The sequence below is a fragment of the Neomonachus schauinslandi genome, chromosome 10 (genome assembly GCF_002201575.2).
Source record: "Neomonachus schauinslandi chromosome 10, ASM220157v2, whole genome shotgun sequence".
In the NCBI taxonomy this organism is placed as follows: Eukaryota; Metazoa; Chordata; class Mammalia; order Carnivora; family Phocidae; genus Neomonachus; species Neomonachus schauinslandi.
In genome coordinates, this window is record NC_058412.1 from 29,127,728 (window position 1) to 29,154,724 (window position 26,997).

General features: G+C 46.1%; 1 protein-coding gene across 4 annotated transcripts in view; it reads left to right on the top strand.

Moving 5' to 3' along the window:
- CRIM1 (cysteine rich transmembrane BMP regulator 1) overlaps window positions 1-26,997 on the top strand; it is a 186,798-nt gene that overhangs the window by 153,433 nt on the left and 6,368 nt on the right. For 2 of the 4 annotated variants that reach the window (XM_021697804.2, XM_021697803.2), the window contains 3 exons: window positions 2,251-2,472; window positions 19,530-19,724; window positions 26,436-26,558. In XM_021697804.2, the coding sequence (XP_021553479.1) occupies window positions 2,251-2,472; window positions 19,530-19,724; window positions 26,436-26,558 (540 nt within the window). The remainder of the gene's footprint in view (window positions 1-2,250; window positions 2,473-19,529; window positions 19,725-26,435; window positions 26,559-26,997) is intronic. The other 2 variants (XM_021697801.2, XM_021697802.2) reach the window with 2 other exon arrangements.

Below are 26,997 nucleotides of genomic sequence, written 5' to 3' on the forward strand. Positions count from 1 at the left end.
CTAGGGTGCCCTGTTATCACTCCCTCTGTCCTTCCACTTTCCCTCGCCTCTGGCTTGGTTTAGTGCAAGGTCTGGAAGTGGAAATGGGTTCACAAAGAAAGATCGAGCATCCCTGTGGGTGGTGATACTTCACCAAAGTAGAAAAAGGGAGAGAATAGAATAATACTTCTTTCTTTTTAAAGATTTATTAAATCTCTTTCATTCTTTATTGTTTAGAGTTGGAAAGAAGCATAGCATAGAAGAGAGAGGGAAATAGAATAGAAATAAAAAGAATGAAGGGACACCAGTGAAGGGATGGGTAAAAACAAAACAAGAGTTAGTAGTTGGAATCGGAAGTATAAAGAAGGGGTCCCTGGGGCAGGAAGACAATAGCAGGAGAGGCCCAAAGAAGGAAGATACCGTGGGCAAGAGTCCAGATGACCTTTTCAGCCAGGATTGGGTTAGGGGTCGCCTGCATCTCAGCTTCGGCTCCCTTGTAGCACTGACCACAAGTTCCCGTGTCCCCTGGGGCCTTTTCTAGGCCTTAACAGGAGGCCTCCAGACTCTAGGGTATTCATTTCACCTATTTCATAGCTACATCACTGCTGTCCCTGCTTCCTCTTCTAAATGTTTATATGTGAGACTGGACACTGCTTGCAAGGGCGAAGCTGTCATAGCCCAGAGGAACCTGGTGGCAAAATTATCCCTGGACGTGGATGACCCCGAAAAGGTCACTTTGAAAGTAATCCTCTCTCACCATCTTTAACCCATATAGATGTCATCTGTGGAACCGTGCCTAAAATTAGACCCAGAGCACACTGGGAGCAGTGGAACAGTGTCTCTCTTCCCCTTGGGACTGCCTTTGGGACTGGCAGTAGGAAATAGGGTTCCATGATTTTGAGGAGAGGGCATGGGCCCAGTCCATTTTGCCAACTGCCCTCTGTTCCTCAGAAAGAGCCCAAAACAAAGCAGCTGCCTCGCTTCTCAGAGAGGCTCTTGTTAAATCCAACTTCGTGGCTGTCAGATGTACTCCTGAGGTGGATAGAAGGAGAAGGTGACCATTAGAGCTTCCACATCACGGGGATGACTACCTGTCTATCCCAGTTAGGTCGGTTGTGTGGCTGAAAATAGCAGACTTCATGAAATTGATTCTAGGAGGAGCATCTGATCATCCTTTTGACCGTGTGGCCCTTGAGAAAATGCAGAGGTTTGCTAGGGAGGACATCATGGCTGTTTCTAAGCTCTGGAGTGGTGAAGGTGGTTGATCATGCTTTCTCTTATCAGCAGCCCGGTGACTTTCTAACCTAGGGACCTCACTATCATGTTTTTCTTTGTTATATTCCAGTCAGGTTTCTGCGTGAGGGTACAGCTTTTTATGTAATTCATTGAATGCCAAGACCCAAAGAGATCTCTGGGTTTTCTGGTAATACTCCTTTCTGTTTCGAGTTGTAACTGTATCTGGGAGCCCTCTGGTCAAAGTCTTTAAATAGCAAAGACACAAATGACTTGTGGGTGATTTCTCTGTGCGTACATCCTTACGAGTAGATTTCCCATCATCTTTCAGCGTGAACATCAGGATATGACACATAGGGGTTCAGTAGGTGCAATGAAAGTTTTGGTATTGATTGGTTAGGATGGCACATAGGTACAAGTCCTAGAAAACCCAGCAACAGTTTTTTAACAAAAAGTTTCTTTTCCATTCATTACAAAAAGTTTGGAAGCAGATGAGTTGGTGTCTTAGCGATATCAAGGTCCTTCTTCTACACGTATGATAAGGATATTACAGCTTCAGGCAGCACACTCGGATTCAAGGCAGGAAGAGTCTGGGAGGAAGACCACATCTGCCTTCTATCAAGAAAGGTGCTTTCCCAGAAACCCACTCATTTAGCCACAACCAGGTGACATGGCCACCTGGAAAAGCAGGGCACAGGATTGTCCTGACTTACACCTAATGTGATCCAAATCCTCAACCACCCCCCCCCCCAGGGTTTTGTTAAGCTCCAGAGCAAGAGTAGAGTGAATGTTGTACAAACTACTTAACAGAATCTCTGTAACAGGTCTTTTGTGGTCTTTATTGTTTTGCTTTTAAAATGTAAGACCCTGCACAAATCAGGCTTGCTGTTTTGTTTCGGAGTCATTTTTACGGGAGGCACACAGAGCCCCAGTGACCGAGTGTGCTCTTTATAAGACGGAGTGAAACTCACTATGTGGCACAGTTGCTGGCCGGTAGCGTCTCCTTTTCCCAGCTGACCTTACGTTCAATTTTTCCAGATGAACCTCCTCAGCCTTCCTCATCCCATAATGAGAGCGTGCCTAGTTACTGCAAAAACGACGAAGGGGATATCTTCCTGGCAGCCGAGTCCTGGAAGCCTGACGTTTGTACCAGCTGTGTGTGCATGGACAGCGTCATCAGCTGTTACTCTGAATCTTGTCCGTCGGTGTCCTGTGAAAGACCTGTTTTGAGGAAAGGCCAGTGTTGTCCCTACTGCATAGGTAAGACCAAGAAAAAAAATCCGTTGTTTCTACCAGTGGCTGTTAAATCTACACTGACAGCCATTTGCCTAGATCAGTTCGTGTTTGTGACCTGTTACCCGGACCCAAAGGAGTGGTATGAGGCAGGAGAGTGATGCAAAAGATGTGTTCACGAGATACAACCTGTGAGGAATGAGAGGCTCTCTCAGAATGCTGTGATGTTCTCGAGCTGTCCTCTTCTAGTGGGCTCCTTTGCTGTTTCAGGGTTTTCAGTATTGAACCCTCTTTCTCCACCTAGTTTTTTACATTGGTCCTTCTGTCCATATACAAACACATATTAAGGTACACTGAGCGCATAAAGCTTGCTGCTGCCTTGAGATGCACTAAATACGAAATACCGATTTAATGTCCCAGTAATTCCTCTTGTCTGCTGACTCCTAATTGATTCCTTTTCGACCATGCAGTCAGTTGTCCTTGTTGAGGGCCTAGGGACACAAAGTGAGGCAGGCCTGAGAAACCCAACAGAGCCCGCTCCTTCTTGTGACCCAGGGGGATAGAGCCTGTCAACAGAAGACGTCCGTATGTTTGCCCCGGACGTCTGTACTGAAGCTGGTCCTGGGGACAGAAGCCAGATGCTGCTCTGGAGTCCAGAAGGCAAGGCTCAAGACAGCTGGCTACTCTCATAAAGGCACAGTCCCCGCTCCCAAGGCTCTCACTCTCTTTTATTGCTTTTGTATTGAGTAAAGCTCATGAAGTCAAGTGAAAGACAATGATACATCTCAATCCACTAGTGAACCTACAATCAGAGTAGCAGATAAAAAATTAGGGAGCGCCTGGGTGGCTCAGTCGGTTAAGGGTCTGCCTTCAGCTCAGGTCATGATCCCAGGGTCATGGGATCAAGCCCTGCATCAGGCTCCCTGCTCAGCGGGAAGCCTGCTTCTCCCTCTCCCACTCCCCCCTGCTTGTGTTCCCTCTTTCACTGTCTCTCTCTCTGTCAAATAAATAAAATCTTAAAAAAAAAAAATCTTTAAAAAAAAATTAGACAAGCTATATTAATGGCAGGTATTGTGCATTTACTGCTGGAGTTTTTTGCATGCTTTCTAGATACAAATAATTACACATATTTGGGGTGATACTTGAGGAAAAGGAGAGATCTTCAGGCCACGGTGCTTTGTAGCAATTCCTATAGATGAACTGATGAATGGCGCTCGGGTACATGTCGGCCATAACTCAAGCTTATCAAGACAGCTCCTTCTCCTTGACTGTTCGACCTCTGGCCACTAGATGGGAGATCACGTCCTCTGAGTCTTATTCTCTATGTTGGTATATAGAGAGATGGAAAGATTCTAAAAATACAGTTTCTGCTCTCGGGAATTTTACAGAGCTAGATTTTTCTCAGTGTAATGGCCAGAGAGTATTTAAATGTATGTTTGAAAGCTGAATTCTCTTCTTTTAACAGAGTGACCAACTTTGGAAATTATTCTTCAAACCATGATTTTTGAGAGAGAAATGGGGGCTATTAATCAGGATGGGGCAATAGCTCTATACCAGGAGTGTCCCAAGCAAATCAGGATATATGGCTGCCCTACTTTTTAGTGACCAACAATATTGGGTTCTACTCTAATACCCATAAGCTTCGTAGCTCCAAAATGGAGCCAAAAAAAAAGTATCAATGCATACATACATCCAACTGAGTGCTACTTCATTTCTCAAAGAGCTGACCAGTATTTATACAGAAAATGTAACTGCCTTTGGTGAGATCTAAATAAACGGTATAAGCTGGCCACTATTTCAGGCCAGGGGATCGGCGGAGAGGAGAGATGTACAACCAGGACTACCATATTTAAATATCAGAACTTCTGTGCAGTTTATGAATCAATCAGGGGTGCTTAAATCATACTTAGAAACCGGGGCCCAGGAGGCTGCGAATTCCACATTACCTTCAGAGGAAAAATCTGGCGGTGAATCTCTCTCATGTTGAAAATTCATGGATTATTTTGTTCAGATAAAAAAGTTCTTGTGTTTTGCTGCTTAATCAGTAAATTTATAATTAGTAAATTATTCATCTAGTAAATTTGTTTCCATATGATAAATAGTAAATCACTTCTTTTTCAAAACCAATTTAACAAATGTGATCTCATGGAAAGAAACCTGCAAATCGGTAATCTGTGTCTTTCTCATATTTTGTTGTTGTTTTGGGGTTTTTTGTTGGCTTGTGTTTTTGGCCTTTCTCTTTCCTATTCCAGTTCCTTTGTGATTTAGACTATACGTTCTTCTTTAGTGTGGAGAGAGAAATACCAATTCGGTCCAAATTTTTTACTTTGACTTTAAGTTAGTTGGCAAGCACTTTCACCAAATTTTGGTTCGTCAAGCTCATACTTAGTATAGCGGAAATTATGTTTCGGTGATTATCCCCCCCCCCCAAATACACACACAAAGATGCAGGTATAATTGTATCATATAAATCTAGGGCTTATCTTCAGGGTAACATATTGGGGAGACTTAACATTTGATGAGTAATACTGTATGCTGTTACTCTTTCATCTTAGCGCTTCATATATGTTGTTTTATTTTTCAGAGAGTCACTGAGCCCCTTCAGTATACAGCATATGTATTTTGCAAGTAGCCTCGTTAGATTGGCCTTCATCCTTTCTCCCCCTTAGGTGCAAGCATACGAAGTCAAGTTCAGTCCATGACTGTGACATGAGGATTCCCTATCGGACCCTCCAGTTAGCTAGCTCCCTTGGCCTCTTCAGGCTAATTCTCTTATCAGCTTCCCGTCAGCCCGGCCCTCTGTAAGGGCTCCAAGCCCGGGCAGCGGCAAAGCCTGCGTCCCCATACAGAGACCGCCTAGCAAAGAAACAGGCCATCATTTTGCCTGCCCTAAAGCACCCGATGATTTCTCCAGTTGGCCCAGAGGACCAGTGATTGCACTGTCTCCAGTTTTAGGCTCTCTCGGTTTGAAACCAGCTCCTTCTTAACCTAGATCGTCTGTCTGTTCCCAGGATCATACTTGCCTCACCCCCGCCTGCAGTGCTGACCTCACCATGGCTGTGGGTCCCTGAATGAATATTCTCCCTAATTAGATCTCTCAAATACAGACTTCTAAAAACCTCAAACCAGCCTTTAATCTGACTTCTTTTTTTTAGTGATAAAACCCCTAAACAAAAGCATGCTTCTTTCACCTTGTGAAGTATCCTTTTTTCTTACCATAAGAGAATTGAAAAGTGGGATCCTACGAGAAGTAGTATAATTATGAATATTTGTATTCCTTTCAGCTAAATTATCAAGTCACTAATGTGCCATGATAATGCTTTTCTTTTGATGTGTGAAGGCCTCATATTATGTGTGCTAATTTAATAGAATGTGTAATACAGACATAATTAATAGGATTGATGATTAATTTTGAAAAGTGAACAGCTTTGTCTCATTAGTTATAATACCCCTCGTTTGGGAATTCATCCTTGTACTAGAAGGAAACTAAGTAGTAATTACCCAATCATTCTAATGGAACACTCCCTGATTCCCTAATTTTTTGTATTCCAGTTTTCTAAGCAAATACAAATTTAGATTTTATTTTCATAGGCTTTTTGACTGTAATGATGGCTTCAAGAATGGGGAGCAAGAATCAAAAGATGACTTGAGCACATAAGTCAGGTGAAGGTAAAAGGTCTGGTGGGAATTCTGATGTGTGATGGCAGATTGGATCTGGGGTTCCTTGTAAACAAGTGCCTTCAGTGTGACACACTTTACTCTGCAAAATAGCGTCATAGCCTTCTCACTGACAACATCCTGTGTGCCTTCCTAGAACCTTTCTAGAGCAGAAATGATCTCAGTGAGGTCTTTATTCCATCACTCTCAGATGACAGTAAACAATTCAGCCAGCAACCCTTACCTAGTAAGTGCCTGTGGGGATGCTGGCCCTGACCACGTCACCCTTGCTCTGATGTCTTTGTTGGTGATGCTTCTGCCAAGGACCAGATTCTAGCAGCTTCTCTGAGGGGCCCCACCATCAGCATCCCAATGGACCTTCACTTTGTCCAGGGGCTTAGTCGTTCCTGGACAAATATTATAAAGAGCATTACACTGATCATAAAGACCTTTCTTAATTTAGCTTATGGGGTCCTCAAGCCCATATTGCTGCTGCCTCATACCTGCTGTTGACTTTGGAAATGAAGATGCTCAGGTGTGCCCGATGATCGAGCGAGCCAGTCTAATTGAACAGGACTGGTCCTGAGCAAGCAGCTCCTGTGTCGGCCAAATCCTGTTACTCAGTGCATAGAATATTGTTTTGAAACTTGGAATTTGACAAGTATTTATTTATTTGTAACCGTTAGTGTGTTATTTCAGAAAATATTTGAGGTCAGATATTTAAAGTCCTATCTGTTGGCTGGAAATCTCTGAGTCAGTGCATCTTTCTCACTTAAAAAACTTTTGCCAAAGGTGAGTTCTTTTTGGATGCTAGTCAGTTGTTTGTGTCTGTCTGTGTGTGTTTATATATGAGAGATAGGAAATGATGTACTTACATGTTATGAAAGTATATATATACAGGTTATAAAATCCGTATGTATGATGTGAACAAAGTTAAGATAATCTCATTACATGTCTCTCGGTTCAGTATCTTTTAAGTGTCTTTAAGTATCCCTGTCTTCAAGGGTCTGTAAAAATGAGTTCTGTTATGGGTGGCACCTGATCATACATCTTACTGATTAGAGGTTAACTATTTTTTATATTTATTATATATATCTTAATATTTAAGGTAGAGCTTTCATGTGGAGTCAGGCTGGCTTGGCGCACACTGTTGGTTGTGATAGTGCGATTCTGTTTCCACTCTCTTGTGATCTTCAGCTAGAAAATGATCAGTAATATATGTCCTTAGGAGGGCGGTGTCTACAATTTCTGTCAAGTCAGTCTATTATACATCATTCATTTTTGTTTAGATGTATGTGTATGATTATGCTAATTCGTTTAGGTATGTTTTCTTAGAGATTACAAATATAAATAGTATCTCTGGAACATCTGTTGATCATTGAGTATTTAACTCAGCCCAGGAATCAAACATAGCAAATATTTAATTCCGCATCTGTAAGACATACAACCCATAGAATTAAAGGTTGTACCTTTTTAAGCCATAATGTTATGAGGCTGGTATCTCTGTTGCAACATTTTTCACAGCTATTTCTCCAGTGTGTTTTCTTAAACACTTACGTGTTTTGGAAAGAGAACTTACTTTGGAGCCGAAGGGTTATGATCCCACCTCTGGCACATGCTAGCTTTATGTCTCAGTGCTAGGATCTAACCCTAGCTCAGTTTCCCCATCTCTGAGATGGGGACGGTAATGTTGTTCTCTGCTTCGCTAAAGTGCTGTGAAAATTAAGTGACGTAATGCACACATGTGAATGTGCTTAGTCAACACAATGTGAACGCTCGGCTCAGTTCAGTGACAGCTCTTCCAACACGGAGTGCAGCTGATCTGGGTAATGTGCCAAATGGATTCTGGTATTGCACTTTAAATATAGCACCTACCTCTCTGCAAGAGAAAAGCCTGGATATAGCATCCCAATGATGAGCTATTGAAGGACAAGAATATTTTAGGTAATGCTTCCGTGGTGTACCTCGTCCTGCACACACTTAGCTTAAAACAGCCCACCACTGCTTTAGTCACTGTATTGTGATCCAGGTGGAGGTGGCATGCTTTCCAAGGCTCTGTAGTGCAGCTGGGTTGGGGCAGTGCCCTGCCCACAAACCTCAGAGCTTCACTGTCCTTTCATGCCTCTGGATGTTGCTGTGGGAGAGAGAATGGAGCTCTTTTAGTTTTTGTTTACTTTGAGAGGCTGGTCCCATTTGAGGAGTCTGTGAACTTACAGTGCATGATCCACCATGATTCCTACAGAGCACGTGGCCACTGTCATCAGGAAGAGCCGAGGTATGCTTCCTGAACATTCTTCAGAGCTCTGGGTTCTTGAGGTCCCCACACTGCAACCAGGTGGTCCCAGATAGTGCTGAAGTGATTTAAGCGGAAGGGAAGGGGAGCAGGATGCTTTTCTGTGTGCTGTTTAAAGGGTAGAAGACTACAAACACTGTGGTTGTCATGCACTCTACTAACTTTGGAATGGGTCTCAAGTTGTTGCAACAGAAATAAACGGTGTTTGATTTCAGTCTGTTTAGGTCTTACCCTGCACCCTGGGAAGCACTTCATCCTGCTCACTCCATATGCTGCTTTCTTTTGGCTGCTTGTGTCCTTTCCAGGCCTGAGCTGTGTAAACAGAAATTCCAGTAAGCCTCTCTGAGTGGTGTCGTCCTTACCTGGGCTTCAGCACACAGTCTTATTTGAAAGAGGTCTCTTGCACAGATCCACAAGCACATGCCTTTCACCTCTTATTTCCATCCAGGAGACCAGCTCTGATTTTGGACTCTCTAATGGTTGGGGGAAAGGCCCCTCTACAGGAGGGTTACATTTCTGATGAGGGCATGTAATCAGACCTGATGTCAGCTGGCAGACCCTGATGGGATACACTCGGCCACACACAGGCTGTGACGACAGGAACTTTCTCTGGGAAGTCCAGTGGTTTCCACTTCAGGGTTTTCTTAATAAGATTCTGTACTCTTTCACATAGATGGCTTCCCTTATGTCCTAAGCGAAGCGTGCTATTTTCCTTATTTAGGCCACCTTCATCTTTCAATTTTCCTGCCTGCCTTTTAGACTACATTATGTATTTCCATAATGGTTTCCATGTATAATCTCCATGAAGGATTGTCAGCCTTGTAAGAGATGGGACCTCAGTTAAAGTTGAAAATGGAATATTTCCCTGAACTTTCATCCATGAAGTGCTTACTTGACCCATAACAGATGGTTAATGCACAGATTAAGTCCTATCAGTGAGAAATAATGTCCTCTTTGCATGCAGTGGGAATCAGCCAGAAGTCATTGTAGTTACCAGTTTGGTGAGATTTCTATTCCTGGAGCTCAGGAAAGTTTATAATTTTTTTTAGTGACCTTATTACCTATTTTTTCCAGTATGTTGAAGAAACCTGAAAGGTTCTTTCAGCCTTTATTAAAATATACCTTAGACTCCCACCCCAAGAAATAGAATAAAGTAAAGCATAAATGGACTGCCAAGAAAGGTCTTAAAATGGTGGTCAGATCTGCTTTCAAAGTATTTGAGACGTTATATAGAGGCAGGGGTTGGCCTACGTGGCAGTACGTGTCTCAGTTTTCTCTTTTTATAAAAATGAATTAAGAGTAGATGTTTTATTTATTAGAAGCTAGAAGTTATTAGGGACTCAGGTTTTGAGTTAAATCAATAAATATTTCTTGAATTTTTAGCCGAAAACCTTTAATCATGTGCTGACAGAATTACTGTATATTAGACCTGTGCCTCATTGAAATTGTGCCATCTGCATCCAATTTCAGCAAGACTTCGTCGAGTTCCGCTTTTCCATTCTTCTCCAGTCAAGACAGGTCCAGTGCGCCAGCCTGTTGAAAATCAGTCTTCATCAGTGCCTACGAGTCTGTGCGCCTCTTGGTGACCTGCGAATTGTTTGCCCAGGTTCCTCCTTCGTTGTGGTTTCTGTTTGTCTCCTCTTTATGTAAACAGAAGTAAAGCTGGTTTCTCAAATAAGAGGCACACACATTCGATTTCTTCTCTAAACGTAGAGTTTGTACCCAGCACGTGCCCAACTTTGGGATACAGAAATGAGGATGAGATCACAGGCCAGGGACTTGAATATTTTATCTGTTAAAAGAAGATAAAAATATAATAGTATCATCTTATTCCTTTGTGGCAGTTAGAGAAAGATCACTGCAGTTCAGTGTTAAATTTATAAGCAGAAATTTTTGAAGGTACTTTCCCTACACTTCCCAGAGTCAGCTGCTTCACTGGTGATTCTTGGCTGCCTTTTTCACCCCCTTTTCTGAATCCCCTGTCACCGTAGTGTACCGTAGTGTACATCTGCCTGAGTGATCTCTCACTAATGCTTCTGTAAGTCCCTCGGACCTCAAAGTTAGGAAACCAAATCGAAGCAGAACGTTGTTAGCAGGGCCTGCAGTTTACACAGCTTTCCAAAACCTTCAGCATGTCTGCCTGGACCTGAAGTTCTATAGAGCTGGTGAGATCTCCTGATCCAGGAGCATCTCCCCAGGGGTGGAGACCTCACCCGCCTCGGGCACTACTGCGTCTCCAGCATTCAGGACTGCGCTGTCACAGCGATGCGTAGGAAGGAGAAGCACCCCTCTCCGCTCCTGCGGTGGATTATTTTGCAGCGGGACTTACTCCGAGAATAAGAGCTGCATTTAATTTCTTGTCCTCTGGGATCCCAGAGTAGATTACTTCTCAGAACTCTAAATAGTACACTGGAGCTTTGAAAGAACTGATGCCGTTTCTAAAGCTGCCTACCTTCCTCCCAGGAAGTGCCTCCCACACCGCCACTCTGACTTCATGACCACTACAGCCAGATTTAGAACCTGAAGCATCTGACAGGAAGGTTGTCTCCTGGCAGCCACTGAAGAGTGCAGCTACGGCATAGGTTCAAGGGGATCTTCATTTTCAGATCCTTCCACAGAGGACAGAGGGGCAAAAGCCCGGAGATGCTTCCTTTTCAGAGGCTACATCCCTCGTCATGGTCCGATTCAGAGCAAGACCTGAGCCACCACATCAGTGATTCTGAAACACTGAATTGGATCTTTATAGAGGAAGAAACCACCACAGCTGTGGAGTCTAGGGTTTCCCCAGCAGTTAATCAGCTTTATGGTATAATTAGTAAAAAATAGCTCATGAGTAAAAGCAAAGTCCAACCTTAATAGCCTCTTAAGACATCTTCTCTTGAAGTAAGATGGCCAAGTTTGAACAGTTGGAAAAGTCACCTTGAAAGGAGTTAATATTTCAAGGCTTTGCACTTCTCCCTCCCCTTTTTATGAAACAGAATCAGGGAAAACGAAAATAAAAACAAGAACACCGAGTTCTCCAAATTCCACCACTGAAAGACATGGCATACTTTAGTCCTACATGATGCCACATAACGTTGCTTATATTTGAATCCAAAGACGATGAGACGTGTCTGTGCACTCCCTGAGTTAGATGGCCCCACAGAAGGAGCCACCGCACACGAGTGCCCTGGGCCTCCGACACGCGGTGTTGGGGATGACTGCAGAAGCAGATCTCCATCCATCCTACAGCAGGGACTTTGTTTCTGTGTTTCTGAAGGAGGCCAAAAGTCACTTCAAGCCTGGTCTGATGGATGAGAGAGACCCGAGCTGAGGAAACCACATACCAAAGCTGATCTAAACCAAGGAGTGGCCATAAAATAGTAACTATCTTCATTGCATGTGTCAAAATTTGGCTCTGGATGCCTCTGCAAAAGGAAAATTCCAAAGCCATGTGAAGCAAGGGCAGTATCGTTGGAATACATTTATAGCCCTCTACGGTGACTGCTTAGAAGGGGATCACATCTGTTTGGATGTATAACTCTTGATGTGTTTGTCCGAAAAAGAAACCTTATTATATTAGTGTCATACCTCATGTTTTTCTTGGAACATCCTCCTCTAATCCTCTTCTTCCAAGAGACGTGTTAAAGAGAGATTTGCCTAAGAAAGACCGTGAGTCCTCAATAACTGCTTCATTATCTATGTTCCTTCGTAGGATTGTGCCGGACGTATGATGCAGTTAGTTGAAGGGTAAATTACCTTTGAAGACGAAGACCTTAACCCCCAACAAAGGCGAAGGGCAGGAATTCTGGTGCCCATTTTTTTTTTTAGAGTTAGTGAGTAATCACCACGTTCGTTTGTGTGGCACAGGAAGTGGCCCTCCCTGAGGTTACCCTGCTGGGTACAGGTGGGCAGAAGGTGTGTGGAGACTGTGGAGCCACACCCACCTTGGTTCCCATCCTGGCCTTGCCACTTGCTAGCCGTGCGTCTTGGGCAAGTCACGTAATCTCCCCATGCCTCGGTTTCCTGTGGAATTGGAGTAATACCCTGTCCCACTGGGCTGTGGAGATCGAATGGAACGACTCCTATAAATCACTTAGCACAGTAGCCGGTACATAGTAGGCGTTCAGCAAGTGGGAGCTCCTATTATTAGGTATCAACAAATAAAAATAATGTCATTGTCAGTGTAAACAAACCAGTTGGAGTGAAAAATAGAACAAACGGCGCAGCCCACTCTGTAGCCAAATATAAACCGCCTAGACCACTTTTAGTTGGATGTTCCCATGTCTCCATTTCTACATCCTTCTTCAGCCAGAGTGCTTAAAATGCTTTTACATGTACTTCTAGTCAGACTGCTCCTTCCCACAAAAGACTACAGAGACTTTATTATGTAGAACCTCACATTGAATAGAATGGCCGCCATGTCTCCCTGTAGACGAAGTTGTTTCTAAAACTCTCTGACAGCTTTCTCAAATTAACCCAACTCTGCCATGGAAGGCGGTGGCTTAACCAGGAGCAGAAAGAGCCTGTGAGAACTAGGGGACACCGAAATCCATCAGTCAGCCCAAGTGACTCCATGGTTTCAAGGCCTCTGTTTAGATCTTTGCCCTTCAGGTAAAATTTAGTCAAAAGTAGAAATATTTTCATAAAGCCTCATTAACCAAACTCTAATGAATGAATCTGGGCCACATAGCAGCCACCCTGGAAAGGATTAGTCAGGGCTTTCCAAAAACCAGGAATCCTCCATGTATTTCATATGGAAATTCAGTAGAGTCTTACATGTGGCTTTGTTTTAAAGCACCTTTGAAGAAACACACTTGATCATTATGAAACGTGCTGATACTGTGGTTCAAACTGATCAGATGTGAAGATCCCGTAGAAAACACTCCCCCTAAGCAGTGGAGGGGAAGCATTGCTCGGTCACGGTCTCTGAAACGGATCTCCTCTTGGACTGAAGGCCGCGTCCTCAAGCCTGCCTGTCCTGACTTAACACACCTAAAGCTAACCGTGGCTCTCCCCACAGCAGCACGTTGGAACCAGCTTGGCCCTCCCCTGACGGTGTTGTGTACTTCCCAGGGAGGCCCTGGAACATTGGAGACCACATGAAGAGGGTTCTGTGCGTTCCTGGGATGAAAGGAAAGGAGCCACTGAGTTGAGCTCAGCGTAGAGAACCTGAGCCTTGTAGTCAGACGGAGCCAGGGGATTATGTGGGCTCTGCCACGTAGTGGTTTGGTTACATCAAGTTGCTTCCCCTCTGTAAACCTGAGTCTCCTCAAGAGAATAGACTGCCCTCCTTCTTAGGGTGTCTGTGAAGCTGAATGGCAGTGAGTTCTTGAGCACGGTACCTGGGCACCATGGATGCTCAGTAGATGCACTTCGGTTCTTCAGTATTTGGCACCTAGATTCCTCTTTCAGAACCATCTGGTGTTTCTCTTATCTCTACCATTTGTCTCTTCTGATCTCCAGTCTTTAAGAAGGGCAGCTATGAGAATGCTAGAATGCTGTTCAGTGTCATTCAGTTCTTAGATCTTGTGGCCTCCCTGAGCTCTGCACCATGAACTTCAACATTGGCTTAGAGTTTTGTGCAGACCTTGAGGTCCCTCAGTCCTGCAACCAAGTGCCATATAAGTTTAAGGTATACAGCATGATGGTTTGAGTTGCATGTATTGGGAAATGATCACCACCATAGGTGTAGTTAACATCTGTCATCTCATATGGGTGCAATTAAAAGAAAGAAAATTTCTCCTTGTGATGAGAAGTCTTAGAATTTATTCTCTTAACAACTTTGCTGTCTATCCCATAGCAGTGTTAGCTGTAGTCATCATGTCGTACATCACATCCCTAGTGCTTATTCATCTTACAACTGGAAGTTTGTACCTTTTGACCACCTTTCTCCAGTTTCCTTCCTGTCACCGCCCCGCCCCCCACCTCTGGTAACCACAAGTCTGATCTCTTTTTCTATGAGTTTTGTGTTTTGTTTGTTTTTTTAGAGTCCACATTTCAATGAGATCGTGTAGTGTTTGTCTTTATTTCACTTAGCCTAATACCTTCAAGGTCCATCCATGTTGTCACAAATGGTAGGATTTTTTTCATTTTTATGGCTGAATAATATTCTATTGTATATATATAACACAACTTCTTTGACCATTCATCCATCAACGGATACTTAGGTTGTTTCCATGTCTGGGCTGTTGTAAATAATGCTGCCATGAACGTGGCACGCCTGGTTTTTTAAACCTTCCTGATCTCAAGTTGGAATTAGTTGAAAATAATCTTGAAGGCAAGATGCTTCCGAGATAATCTGTGATGAGCAGAGCTTAAATGGAATAGAGATAAACCAGTAGAAGTTCCTGGAAATTCAGTCCATGTCAGCCCACTCCCTGAGGGGAATGGCTTTATTGTGATCATGGAAGCCCCTGGACATGGGACCCATCTGGCTCGCCCTCTGAGTGACTGCGTGGAGCCTGCTGCAGTCCTCTCTGGGGGGCTCCCAGGAGAATGCATCTCAGTCTTCCTTGCCATCACATGGCTACTTTGAATTCTTAATCTTCATTGAATTTAGGAAAATACCTATTTTTGTAACAAAATCAAATAAGGAATTTCATTTTCACCCAACATATAGTCAGAGTTCTTGGTTCAACCCATCACCTCCAAGTCATTCAGAGTAGTTACTTTCTTTTTTATTTTTTTTTTTAAAGATTTTATTTGTTTTTTGACAGAGAGAGAGACAGCGAGAGAGGGAACACAAGCAGGGGGAGTGGGAGAGGGAGAAGCAGGCTTCCCGCTGAGCAAGGAGCCCGATGCAGGGCTCGATCCCAGGATCCTGGGATCATGACCTGAGCTGAAGGCAGACGCTTAACGACTGAGCCACCCAGGTGCCCCCGGAGTCGTTACTTTCTTAGATCATTTTATAAATATTCTTTGAGAAATGATCTCCTTCAGTTGCTGAGTCAGCAGTTACTGAACACTGTGTTATGCTATAGCTCAGCATTTGATCATTGGGTGTTTCTTCCATGGTTTAGTTTTCTTACAGTCTACTCAGATTCTTCAGAGTTGAGCCGCTAGCATTCAGAGAGCACCATACCACATAGCCAGGTGCTCCAGAACCGGGCTCCGATTAAGCTCTTCCCCCTCAGTATCCTCGTGTGTGTGTGTTTGGGGCTTGGGAGGGGTCAGGTGGATAATGCATGCTCATGTGTGTGTGTGTGTGTGTGTGTTCAAGATTTCCATTTTATATATTGCTGCCTACTTATCAAAAGTAACTGACATTCATTGTCAAAAAAAGGTGAAGAGAAAAACTCACCAATTCTAACGTAAGTTACTATTAACATTTTCATTTCTCTCTAGACAGTTTTTAATTTTCCTCTTTACGTGATGGAGCTTGTCCTATACGTGATGCATTTTAATAACTGCCCAGTATTCTCTCATATGATTTCATTGAATCATTTAAACATTCTCTTATTAAAGACACAGATTTTTTTCCCTAACTTCTTATTGTTATAAATAATATTGTGATGAACATTCACCAGAAAACACTTACTTCAGGACTTTTCTGATTTCCTTGGGATAGATTCCTAGAAGGATTATTGGCTCAATGGTATATAAACTCCGTAGAGTCACAGGAAGGGAACCGCCAGTTCTACTGATGACCCCACACGATCCACTGTTCTCCTACCCGAAGCTCCCAGTGACTGAAATTTGTCCTCTCTTACCTTGTTGCACCCCAAATTGGCTCTGTCCTAGCGGCAGCTTCCTGGTTGTGTTCACACAGAGAGGCCTAAGAGTTGGAGGACCGATCACTGCATTAATAATCGATTACTAATCCATTAGAATATCTGGAGGAGTTCGATAAGGCCTGACCAGGTCCCTCACAAATTCCCCGTTTATTGCTTAAAGCAGTGAAATGACTCATCTATTGGAATTACCTCTGCCCAGCCTCCTGTGCAGGAAGGGTTGTCCTTCCTCAGCATCCATATCCTGACAGCTGTCTCTCAGAAATCTCCCATCTCGCCTTGCCTGTCCGCCTCCATCCACGCTGCCCTAACCGAGCCCACGTCACATCCCTGTGACCAGTATCCTCAACTTCCTTTCCCCATCTTGTCCTCCATGTTGCCCTTTTCTAGAGCTCTCTTCTTACCATTAAAGCTGCTGAGGTCCCTCCTGTCCTCTACAGGAAGGAATCTCAATACGTCCGTTGTTACTCAAGGCCCCTTACCATCTGACCCCAGCTTCACCTCCAGCCACGGTGCGTGTGTGTGCGCACATGCGTGTGCACACACACACTCTCTCTCTCTCCATTCTGACGCTCTCACTGGCCTTCCAGTGTGTCAAGCTGTTGGACACACTGTCTTCTGCTTGGAATGCCCTCCCCACAGCCTTGTCTTCTGCTCGTCCCTCCAAGTGAAATGCGAACACCGAGTCCTGAGTCATGCCTTCCCCAGCCCCCAGCAGTTAGTTGCTTTGCCCTCCATGTTAAACTCACAGGAGCAGTGGTTTCTATGTTCTGTGGCGAGGTGTCCAGTTCCCCAAGCCTGTTCCACCACGTCTCTGCAGTCCTCTGGGTCAGGGTCATGGTCATGCCTTCTTTCCCACTGATGAGAAGAGTTTGTAGAATCAACGAATGAATGTCTTTATAATGTTCAATATATCATGATTATTTTTAGTATATCAGTGCAATTTTTCACAGATAATTTTAGCCTCATAAGTAGGAGTAGCATTAATTAAGTATCTTAAGATGTGTCTTTGCCTAGATCCTGAGAAAATACAAACCAGTGCTTGGCCTTGACTCGAACCCCTTTTTATGAAGTCCCCATCCTTCCTGACTTCATGCCTACAGTTCATTCCCTCACTCCTTTTCTCTGAGAGGACTGGCCAAGACGCCTTTGGGAGGAAAAGCACAGCAGAAAGTGCTGGACAGGATGGGCAAGGAGTTTAACCTTCTCTCTTCTAAGGCGCTTGCACGGTAATCCGTTATTCAAATTTTATGCCATGATATTGGTCCATCAGAGGAGCTGTTACAGGGTTTATGTAAAATATAATCAGTGATATTGCTTTATGAAGAGCTGCTTCCTTTCATAAAGAAGTCTCTGCATAATAGACTCTAGATTTGATGGCAAATCTAAGGTACTCAATGAAAAGTTGGCTGGAGGTCAGAATATTACTTGAATTGGGTTCATTAAATGATTCTACTGAGCCATTTGACATGTGCATTTGAGATACCTTAATGAAGTTGCCTCCCCTGAGGACTAGGCTAGGCAGAAACGTCTATCGGGTTTGGTTCGAAAGCCTCCGGTTATGTTTTTAAGCTTAACCGTCAGTGCACCAGAAAACTTTCTGTGGAACGTTGAGAAAGCGAAGTACGTTTTTTCATAGATAATGAGAAAGCATTTCTGTTCACGACTGGAACTTCCTGTGATTGCTCGGGATCCCTTGTTGAACTCAGGCAGCAGTACTGAGAGAAACCATGAAGAAATGTTGAGAAACAGAGAGATTGTGCATTCTGACACTTGACCTGCTTATAGAAGTCTGCAGTGGACTGAGACGCGGCTATGGAAATACAACATACTAGAGTAATAGGACATTCTCAGTGCCATTCAGTAAGGTGCATATGCTTGAGTAATTGGTTAAGAAGAGAACATGGACACCAAAAACAGATAAGAACATTTCTGTCTTTGGTGAGCCTCCTCTGGAAAAGTTCAGCAGGAAGCTTTGAGCTGGGTCTCCGCAGACAGCAGATTCCGGCCACCTTAGAGCAGGTGGCTGCAGGTTGGGGTTGCTCGGAGAACGTGGCACCTGATGCCCACACGTTTCTCCTCACTCCTGCAGGCGTCCTGGGCTCCGTCCTCTGTGTCTGGGCAATAAACACTGCCTCCATTAGAGCTTCCCAAGTGCCTTCCAGAAGGAAGAACCCTGAGCCCCTAACATCACTCCTTTCCTAAGGAACTTTCCTTCCAGATTCCTTTATAGCTTTTTAATTATCGGTGACCAGTGGTTAGTAGAGCTGCCTTTAGAATCTGAGCATAAAATTTCCCCAGGTTGGTAGGAGTCATCCAGTTATTGGCCTGTCCAGTGACGAGGAAGTGCTGACCCCCATTTCCCCGTTGGTCTGCCCCATCTCTGCGGGGCACTGGGGCCTCTCTTTGAGCCACCGTTCTTGAGCTCTGGAGAGAAGGACAGGCTGTAAGTTGTGACCACTCATAAGTAAGTTCAGATAAAACCAGGAGGCGGCATTGAGTCCAAGAGAAGAAAGAAACTTTCTAGAAAAAAGTTGGGGACGGGAGGAAATGAGGATGGCAAGAGAGACTGGAGAAGAAAGAAGAGCAGAGGGTTTTAAACTGTAAATTCTTACACACAACAGTAACTCCTAAAAATGCATTGTCGTCAGGGGCACCTGGGTGGCTCAGTCGGTTAAGAATCCCAACTCTTCGTTTCGGCCCAGGTCATGATCTCTTGGTCTGGGATCAAGCCCCGCTCAGTGTCAGGCTCCGCGCTCAGCACAAAATCTGTTTCAGAGTCTCTCCTTCCCTCCCCTCCTCCTCCCACTCGTGCTCTCAGTCTGTCTCTAAAATAAATCTTAAAAAAAAAAAAAGTATATATATATATATAGTCAAAAAAATATATATAGTCAAAAAATATATATATATATATAGTCAAAAACCATAGTTGGCTGCAAAAATGGATTGAACTGAAATGAGGTTGTTTCTAAAGTAGAAATGCCTCTGTTGACGAGGGGGAAACGCACCGAGCATCACTGAAGACTGAAGGAAGTGGTCGTGTTGCCGCCGATGCCCCCTCGTTCCCGGTGACGCGCCCCAGTCATTCCTTACTACTCCCCTGAACCACTTATGAAAAGATTAACCGAAAGTGGGAATTTCATGAAACGTCTCTGTAAATACACTCAGCTGGACTTTTTTATCCGCTTCCACGTAGAACCTCTGAACGTGTCTCTACCTGTTTGTATTTGGGTGTTCCTTGTGTCGTGTGTTCCCCGGCCACCCAGTGTGAACAAATTTGCGCTTTTTGCAATGACGATCTAGTGGCACCTGCCCGCTGGGTCCCATTCCCCCTGGCCGTACCCGTCCCTGCCCTGGGTTAGTCGTCTCCACGGCCCTCGGTCCCGTCCCGCGACTCCACCCTGTGCTGTTCTGTCCCCTAGAAGACGCGACCCCGAGGAAGGCGGTGTGCCACTTCAGCGGGAAGGCGTACGCGGACGAGGAGCGGTGGGACATAGACAGCTGTACGCACTGCTACTGCCTGCAGGGCCAGACGCTCTGCTCCACCGTCAGCTGCCCCGCTCTGCCCTGCGTCGAGCCCATCAACGTGGAAGGAAGCTGCTGCCCGATGTGCCCAGGTACCCCGCTGGGGGCGCGGATGGTGCGTGGAGCCGGCGCAGCTCCGAGCCGGTTCCGCCGGCTCACGGGGCCCATGCAGTGCGTGGGCCCAGCCGGGGTCTCCCCGTGCAGAGATGGGGGGCGGGGGCGCGGGGGGAGCTTGACCCGTGCAGAGATGGGGGGCGGGGGTGCGGGGGGAGCTTGAGAGAGCGACACCCAGGGAGTGCCTGACTGTGGGCCCTGCTAGAATTGCTCTGCTGCTTCCCATTTGCATTCTCTAAATACTGGTGGTGGCAGCACGAGTCTGATGGCCGTACCGGACTCTTGAGCATACCTGTGCTGTGTGGGTGACATGGTGTCCGTGCGTGCTGGACTAGCCCGAGATGGACGCTATGGGGGACCGCTCCACAGCCATCACAAGGGGACTGACTGTACACCAGAGCCAGAATGGAACAGCTGCCTTTAAAGAATACGGCTCTGTTCAGTCTGGGTTCAGTTCATCAGTCCCAGCAATACCCAGGTTGTCCCGGGCTGCCTGCCCCCAAGCCCTCTGGCCAACGCCGTCTCTTCCACGGAGACCCCATCCGGCAGCCATGGAACCCCACGCCTGCGCCCCCCCCCACATCCACCCTTCCTGTCCGCTCAGCAGCCCGCCTCCAAGTCTCAAACCTCAGCCCCCCCCGACTGCTGCCCAGATCCCCCCCTGCCCCGGGCCTTCCTCTTCCTTCCCTATGTCTCATGCCCTAGTCCTCTGCCCCTCGTCCCAGAAATGCAGGGCCTGAGCCCTCCGCAGCACGGCCTGGGCCGCAGTCCAGACCCCCCAGCCCTAAACACACAGACTCCACCAGCAGTCCAGACCGCAGAGCGCCTGCACCCTAGCAGTGGGTCCGGATCCTTTCCATCTTCACCTTGCTGCATTATGTTAGAGTCTTGTTCCCTGCGATGCAGGAAGCTCGGAGTCCTGCCAGCCGTGCTTCTACACTGTGCGGTCGTAAATGGGATGGTCAGTTAAGCCCCAAGCGTCGCATTGTCTGCACTCATTGACCTTTTGCTGAGAACGTCCGCTTCTCGAGACCCTGTAAAGGCTGGGATGTTGTGCCCGCTCGGGAGGCTGAGGCCTTTCCAGAGCCTTCACTTGGGTGCTCTCCCTGCTTGTCTCGTGGGCGTCGTGTAAGGCGCAGACGGAGAGTCACGATCACTCTGCTGGTTTATCACTCTACACCCGGCGGAAAATGAAATCCCTGAGGGTCACCCAAAGAAGAACGAGGAAAACCGTGTAGTTCTCATGGGAGCTGGTTTGCTCCACACCACCTGTCTCACAAGCTCCATACCCACCTTCCCAGTAAGATGCTTCTGAGGGACAAATGGGGAGACTTGACCTTTTGTATTCAGCAGAGACTCGCTTAGTGCCCGCTGTGCACCAGCCTGTCCGAGGCACTGGGGGGACCGCAGAGAACTCAACAGAGCACCGTCCACACGGAGCTCACGTTTTCGTGGGGAAGGACAGGTGGCAAACAAGAACAAGAGAGGCAGCACCCAGGGTGAGGCCAAGGACTGTGGTGCAAAGCATAGCCAGTCAGGGGGCAAAGGAGAAGCGACCGGTGGTTTTGTTTGAACAGGTGTCATTTAGGAGACCCAGAAGAATGGAGGACTCCGAGGGAAGAGGCAGAACCCTCTGGGTATAGACAGGGCAGAGCCCTGGGCTGGGAACGCACAGTGCCTGTTGAAGGACAGCCCGGAGGCCTGTGTGGACGGGCCCCGGGAGCAGGAGGGTCAGGCGAGCGGAAAGGCCGCCGGGAGCTGAAACCTGCGGTCTTTCTCAGCGGGGGCAGGATTTTACTGAGTGGGAGAGAAACATCGGAGGGTCTTAAGCAAGGGAGGGAAGCTGACTTCCCCTTTCAAGGGATGTCTCTGGTGCTGGGTTGAGCATAGACCGTGGGATGTAGAGGCAAAGAGTAGTCGGAGGCTTTCCCAGTAATGCAGGTGGCCGCCAGTCGTGGCTCTGGAGGCAGGAGGAGTGGCCGGGCTCGGATTCTGTTGTGAGGGGACAATCAGTAGGATTCAGTGGTTTGTAAGCCTTGGGATTGGGTGACGAGATCCCCCAGGGAGTGAGTGTGGTGGAGAAGGGCCCCCATGACTGAGCCAGAAACCCTCCAACTTTGGGACACCAAGCAGGGGAGGAGAGCCTAGCAGAGGAAAGAGAGAAGGAGCCACAGCGACATGGAAGGAGCCCGGGAGCTGTGACCCAGAAGCCAGGGGGACCTGGGCCGGGGGCGCCGTTAGGTCCTCGCAGGAGACGCGCAAACTAACCGTTGTCGTTTAGCCTTGTCCTAATCGCCCTGACCAGAGCCATTTCGGCACGGTGGTGTGGAGGCTAAGTCTAATGAGAGTGGTTTCAAAAGAGAAGGGGAGGGTGAATTGGAGACGCTGGTTATCAGCCCTGTTACACAGTTCACAAGTGAGACTGCTGTCAGGGGGAGTGGTCTTGCAGGCTTCCCCAGGATTCGAGCTAGACCTTGCAGGACAGGTGGGCTCTCTTTACTGGAGTGAAATGAAGAGCGTAGACGCCATCCTTTGTTCGGGTGGGGAGGCTCATTTTTGAGCACGTGAAGGACATGGTCACATAGGTGCTTTGGGAGGATTCATAGGTGATGTGTAGGAGGGACTAAAGCAGGGAGACCAGAGGCTGGGACAGCCGTAACCCACATGGCAGACGTCCCAGATGTGTGACAACAAGGCCCCCAAATCCAGGTGACGGCGCTAGGAAGAGAGGTCAAGAGACACTGTCCTTGGTTTGTGACTTTAAGAAAGGAGAGAGTGCATATATATAGAACATCCTTGTTCATTATGAAAGATTTCTCCAGGGACTTCTCAGTTAGGATTTACTGTTGGATTGAAATTTAATTTCTGTAAATCTCCTTTCTGCATCTGATGTACTATTAATGAATCATTTCTCCATGTTCTCTCTAAGCAAACTTTGCAATCAGTCACACTTTGCCACCTTGCATTTGATTGTGTCCTTCCAAGGAAGGTGGGTCCCTGCCCTGTTCCCACTGGCTTACTGTGTGATCTTAGCCCGGGATCTTCACCGAAGTGCCAGGCTTCCATTTCTCATCTCGATAGTTCCTGCTACCTCGCGTTGCCCCCTGTACATATCAACTGCCGGTCTGGCCAGTCTCACCCCTTACAAAGCACTTTCCCCCTCTGCAAGATGTCTTAGGATATGAGGACAAAACCCGTGAGCTGGTTTGTACTTGTCCCATTTTAACAGAAGAAACCGAGGCTCGGGCAAGTTAAGTGGATTCTCCGAGGTCACGCCACTAGTTGGCAGACTTGGGCGTTCTGGTCCTCAGTTGACTGCAGGTTCCATCTCCCCAAAAATGGTGCCTCAGCTTGTGAGCCCCAAGCATCCTGCCCCCCCCCCCCATATTCCAGGAGAGGACATTTCAGGGAAGGTGGCTCTTAGAACTGGCCAGTTGCCTCTGAAAGTAAAATATTTCCCCAGTAAGGGGTTTTGGGTGCCTCTGAAGTTCAGAACATACTTGACCACAGGAGTAAGTCTTCATTGTGACCACGTGCCTGTGATCCACGTGGCCTGGCCAGATGTCGTTTTGTGTCTGCGATGCCAGCAGCTGTGAAGGGCTGTGACAGTAAATGCCAGAAGGACTGTATGTGAGAGTTGGGGTCAGACGCAGGCCTTGGCCGTGGAGGCCCTGGGTCTAGGCATGGAAAGAGCGTAGCTCCCACACTTCTTTTTGTTTGTCCAAATCGTTTTGTTTTTGTTTTGCCAAAAGATGTTTCCTTTTTGGCAAAACTGCTCAGAGACAGTGTCCCTTGTAAGTTCACATTAAAGGGAAATGACCCTTGGGCATGACGGCTCCAAACTAGAGCTCCGAGTATTTTGTGATGAAGAAGGAGGTGTAGGTGGACGTCAGTCCAAGCCGTACTGAGGTCAGTGGAGCAGACCCATACCCAGGGCAGGCTGTGAGCCGCTCAGCAGGGAGGGGCCCACGAGGGCAGGACTGGTCTTGCTCATGGCTGCCTCCCCAACACGTGGACCAGTGACGCGCTCAGGAAGTATTTGTGGACAGGGGTGATATAATCAATCACCGTGTGAGACCCCCTCCCTGACCCAGGGCACACCCTTGTACCTCCCCCACTGCTGCCAAGCAGAGCCTTCCTAAGCACCTGGGGGAGGAGGACTCACCTGTCAGGTGTGCCGTGTGTGGGCTTTCCCTTGCAATCTATGCATGTGCAGATAGGCGGTACGAGGATTTCAAGCCTGCTTCTCTGGGGCTCTCACCCAGGAAGACCCTGAGGTGAAGCAGAACCAATCCCAGCTCTGGGGACCTCCATGGGGGCTTTGGCTGCTTAGCCGTCCACACTGCTAGGTCTGGTGGATAGATGTCACTTTGGCCTTTTCTGCTGAGCTCCCTGACACCGGGGGGGGGGGGGGGGGGGCTGTTGTGATGCGAAGGTTCGGTGCTGTGTGGACCCTTAGGGGAGGCGCTCAGAGGTGCTGTGGCGTCGAAAGATGTCACCTAAATGTCACGGTCACTTTTCTTTCCAGACTCTTCCAGGATATTCCTATCACGTAATCAGGGTTTCTCAGTGGGCGAACTAAACGCCATGCCCTGCGCACCCACCCCAGAATCACCCACCGTAGGCCTACAGAATCACGACCTGTGAGAATCAGCACATTTTATAAGCCCTTCAGGTGACTCAGAGAGGATAGAGAAGTTTGAGAGTCATTGGTTTCACTCCAGAGGCCCCTGCTTCTCTAAATAACACTGTCAGTAAATTCTTTTTTTAATTCTAGAGTTTTTAGGTATCTTTTTGAAACTGTAAGTGTCTAGGCCTTGCCGTGTCTGAGGTGCCAAACCCCAAGCACTCGAAAGTCCCCATATAACTTTTATGACTCCCCCCCAAACTTAACTACTAATAGCCTTCTGTTGACCAAGAGCCTTACCAATATCATAAAGAGTCGATTAACACATACTTTGTATGTTATAGGTGTTATATTCTTAGGATAAGCTAGAGAAAAGAGAATAGTAAGAAAATCATAAGGGGGGCACCTGGGTGGCTCAGTCGTTAAGCGTCTGCCTTCGGCTCAGGTCATGATCCCAGGGTCCTGGGATCGAGCCCTGCATTGGGCTCTCTGCTCTGCGGGTAGCCTGCTTCTCCCTCGCCTGCTCCCCCTGCTTGTGTTCCCTCTCTCGCTGTCTCTATCTCTGTCAAAAAAATAAATAAAATCTTTAAAAAAAAAAAAAAGAAAGAAAATCATAAGGAAAAGTACAATTACAGTACTGTACTGATAAAGCCCACTTATAAGTAGACCCATGCAGTTCAGACCCGAGTTGTTCAAGGTCAGCTGTATTTAAGAAAGAAAGCAGAAGACTCGGGGACAAAGGCCAAAATAACTTTATTCCTGGGGCACCAGAAGACCCGGGCCGTGGCGTCACAGAACCGGATTTGAATCCCACCTCTACCAGTTCCTGGACGCATCATCTTGGGCAATTCACTTAACCTCTCCGACTTCCTTCCCAGGCAGGAACTCCCGTTAACAGACAGCGGAAGCAGAGCAAACACTCTCTTCCCTGTCATTTCCCCTTCTCTCTACTTCATCTTACGGTTTACTTCTTGAAAGGCAGGTAACTACAGGATAGACAGCAGTCACTGTGAGCAGGGGATTGTTAGTTCTGTTTTAACTTCTATCACTTATACTTTATATATTTTATTTTGGACTCCATTGGGCTACTAGTGAATATTTAGTATTACCAATGCTGAGTAACCTTATAAAAATGAGTTTAATAATATGGCAGGATCTGGCCAAAAGGAGCTATATGGTTGATGCAGACTTTTGTGTCACCTTTTGAAAATAGGGGTTCTCAAGAACTATTTATTTAAAATGTTAACCAGATGAAGAAAGGATATATAAATATATTTGTTAGGAGCCAAAGAAAACTCTGAACTTTTTAAACTGGTCCCTTTTAGAACTTAGCTTTAAAAAGAAAAAAGGAAAAAACCCTGATATTTGGGACAAAGAATATTGTTCTTCTTAGATGGTCTTGTTTCATGTTGTAGAATCTTATTGATCAGAGTGCCTACGTGATCAAGTTAGATCATGGAACTGTATTTACTGAAGATCATCTTTTAGTCCACATGGTTCCAATGGTAACAAAGCAGACATTTTATACTTGAGCCAGGCCACACCTTGTCAGGTCTGCCTACAGTCTGTTCCCATTTAGGGGAAGTGACTGGAGGGGAAATGCCTCAGAAATGCATAAAGAGTGAAAGATGCTTTTACTTTTTCATTTCCTGGGATATATTTTATATAAATGATTCAACATTCAAGGTTTAAAGAGAAACCGTTATTAAGGTATAGTATTTAGCTGATGGAAAGTAAAAGAAATCCTTCCAATTCAGCCAGTCCCTATCAGCTTGCACAAAACTACAGGGCCAACACCATTTGACATGAAAAAGCAGAGCTTTCTCCCTGGTGCGGGAGAAAACTTTCTCTCCCTTTTTTACATGGTCATAAGACCTGTTTCCCGCACTTGCAAAGGTAGTGACTCTCTAGCAGTAGGTGATAGAAATGCAGAAACAGGATCTTTCATGTCCCAGGACGTATTGTACTGATTGAATGCACCATCCATTTGGATTGAGGAAACAAAAGTCAAGAGTAAGTAGCTCCTCCATCATCTCTTATGAAAAATGTCCTTTTCTTTTAGAAATGTATGTCCCAGAACCAACCAATATACCCATTGAGAAAACGAATCACCGTGGAGAGATTGACCTAGAGGTTCCCTTGTGGCCGACACCCAGTGAGAATGACATTATCCATCTCCCCAGAGGTAAGTGCTGAAGTCGACTGAGATCTCTGTAATCTTACATGTGGTCTCCCTTTTTTTTTTTTTTTAAACTTCCTTTGCGTATCTTTTTAAATGGCAAGCCCAAGTAAGTTCAAATAAGGACTCCAGGGAAGACCTGCTTGGCTGTAACATATTTAACCCAGAATGATAAAGTAAGTCTGCAGGTAACTGGATAATATGCCTCCTTCTGGCCCCACATGCTCAGAGACTTAGTGATGATGGAAAGAAAGATGTTCTTTGTCCTAAGAGCCTGGTATCTGGAATTTCAAAGCCAGCTCTCCTATTTGTACGTATGTGAGCAGAAGAATAATACATTATTCAGTCCCTGTGGATTCTGGACTAAGCAATTGTGCATTAGGTTACCCTCTGCTTCTAGGTTGTTCTTACCCCATGAGAGTTCAGTTTATTATATGTGCTGATT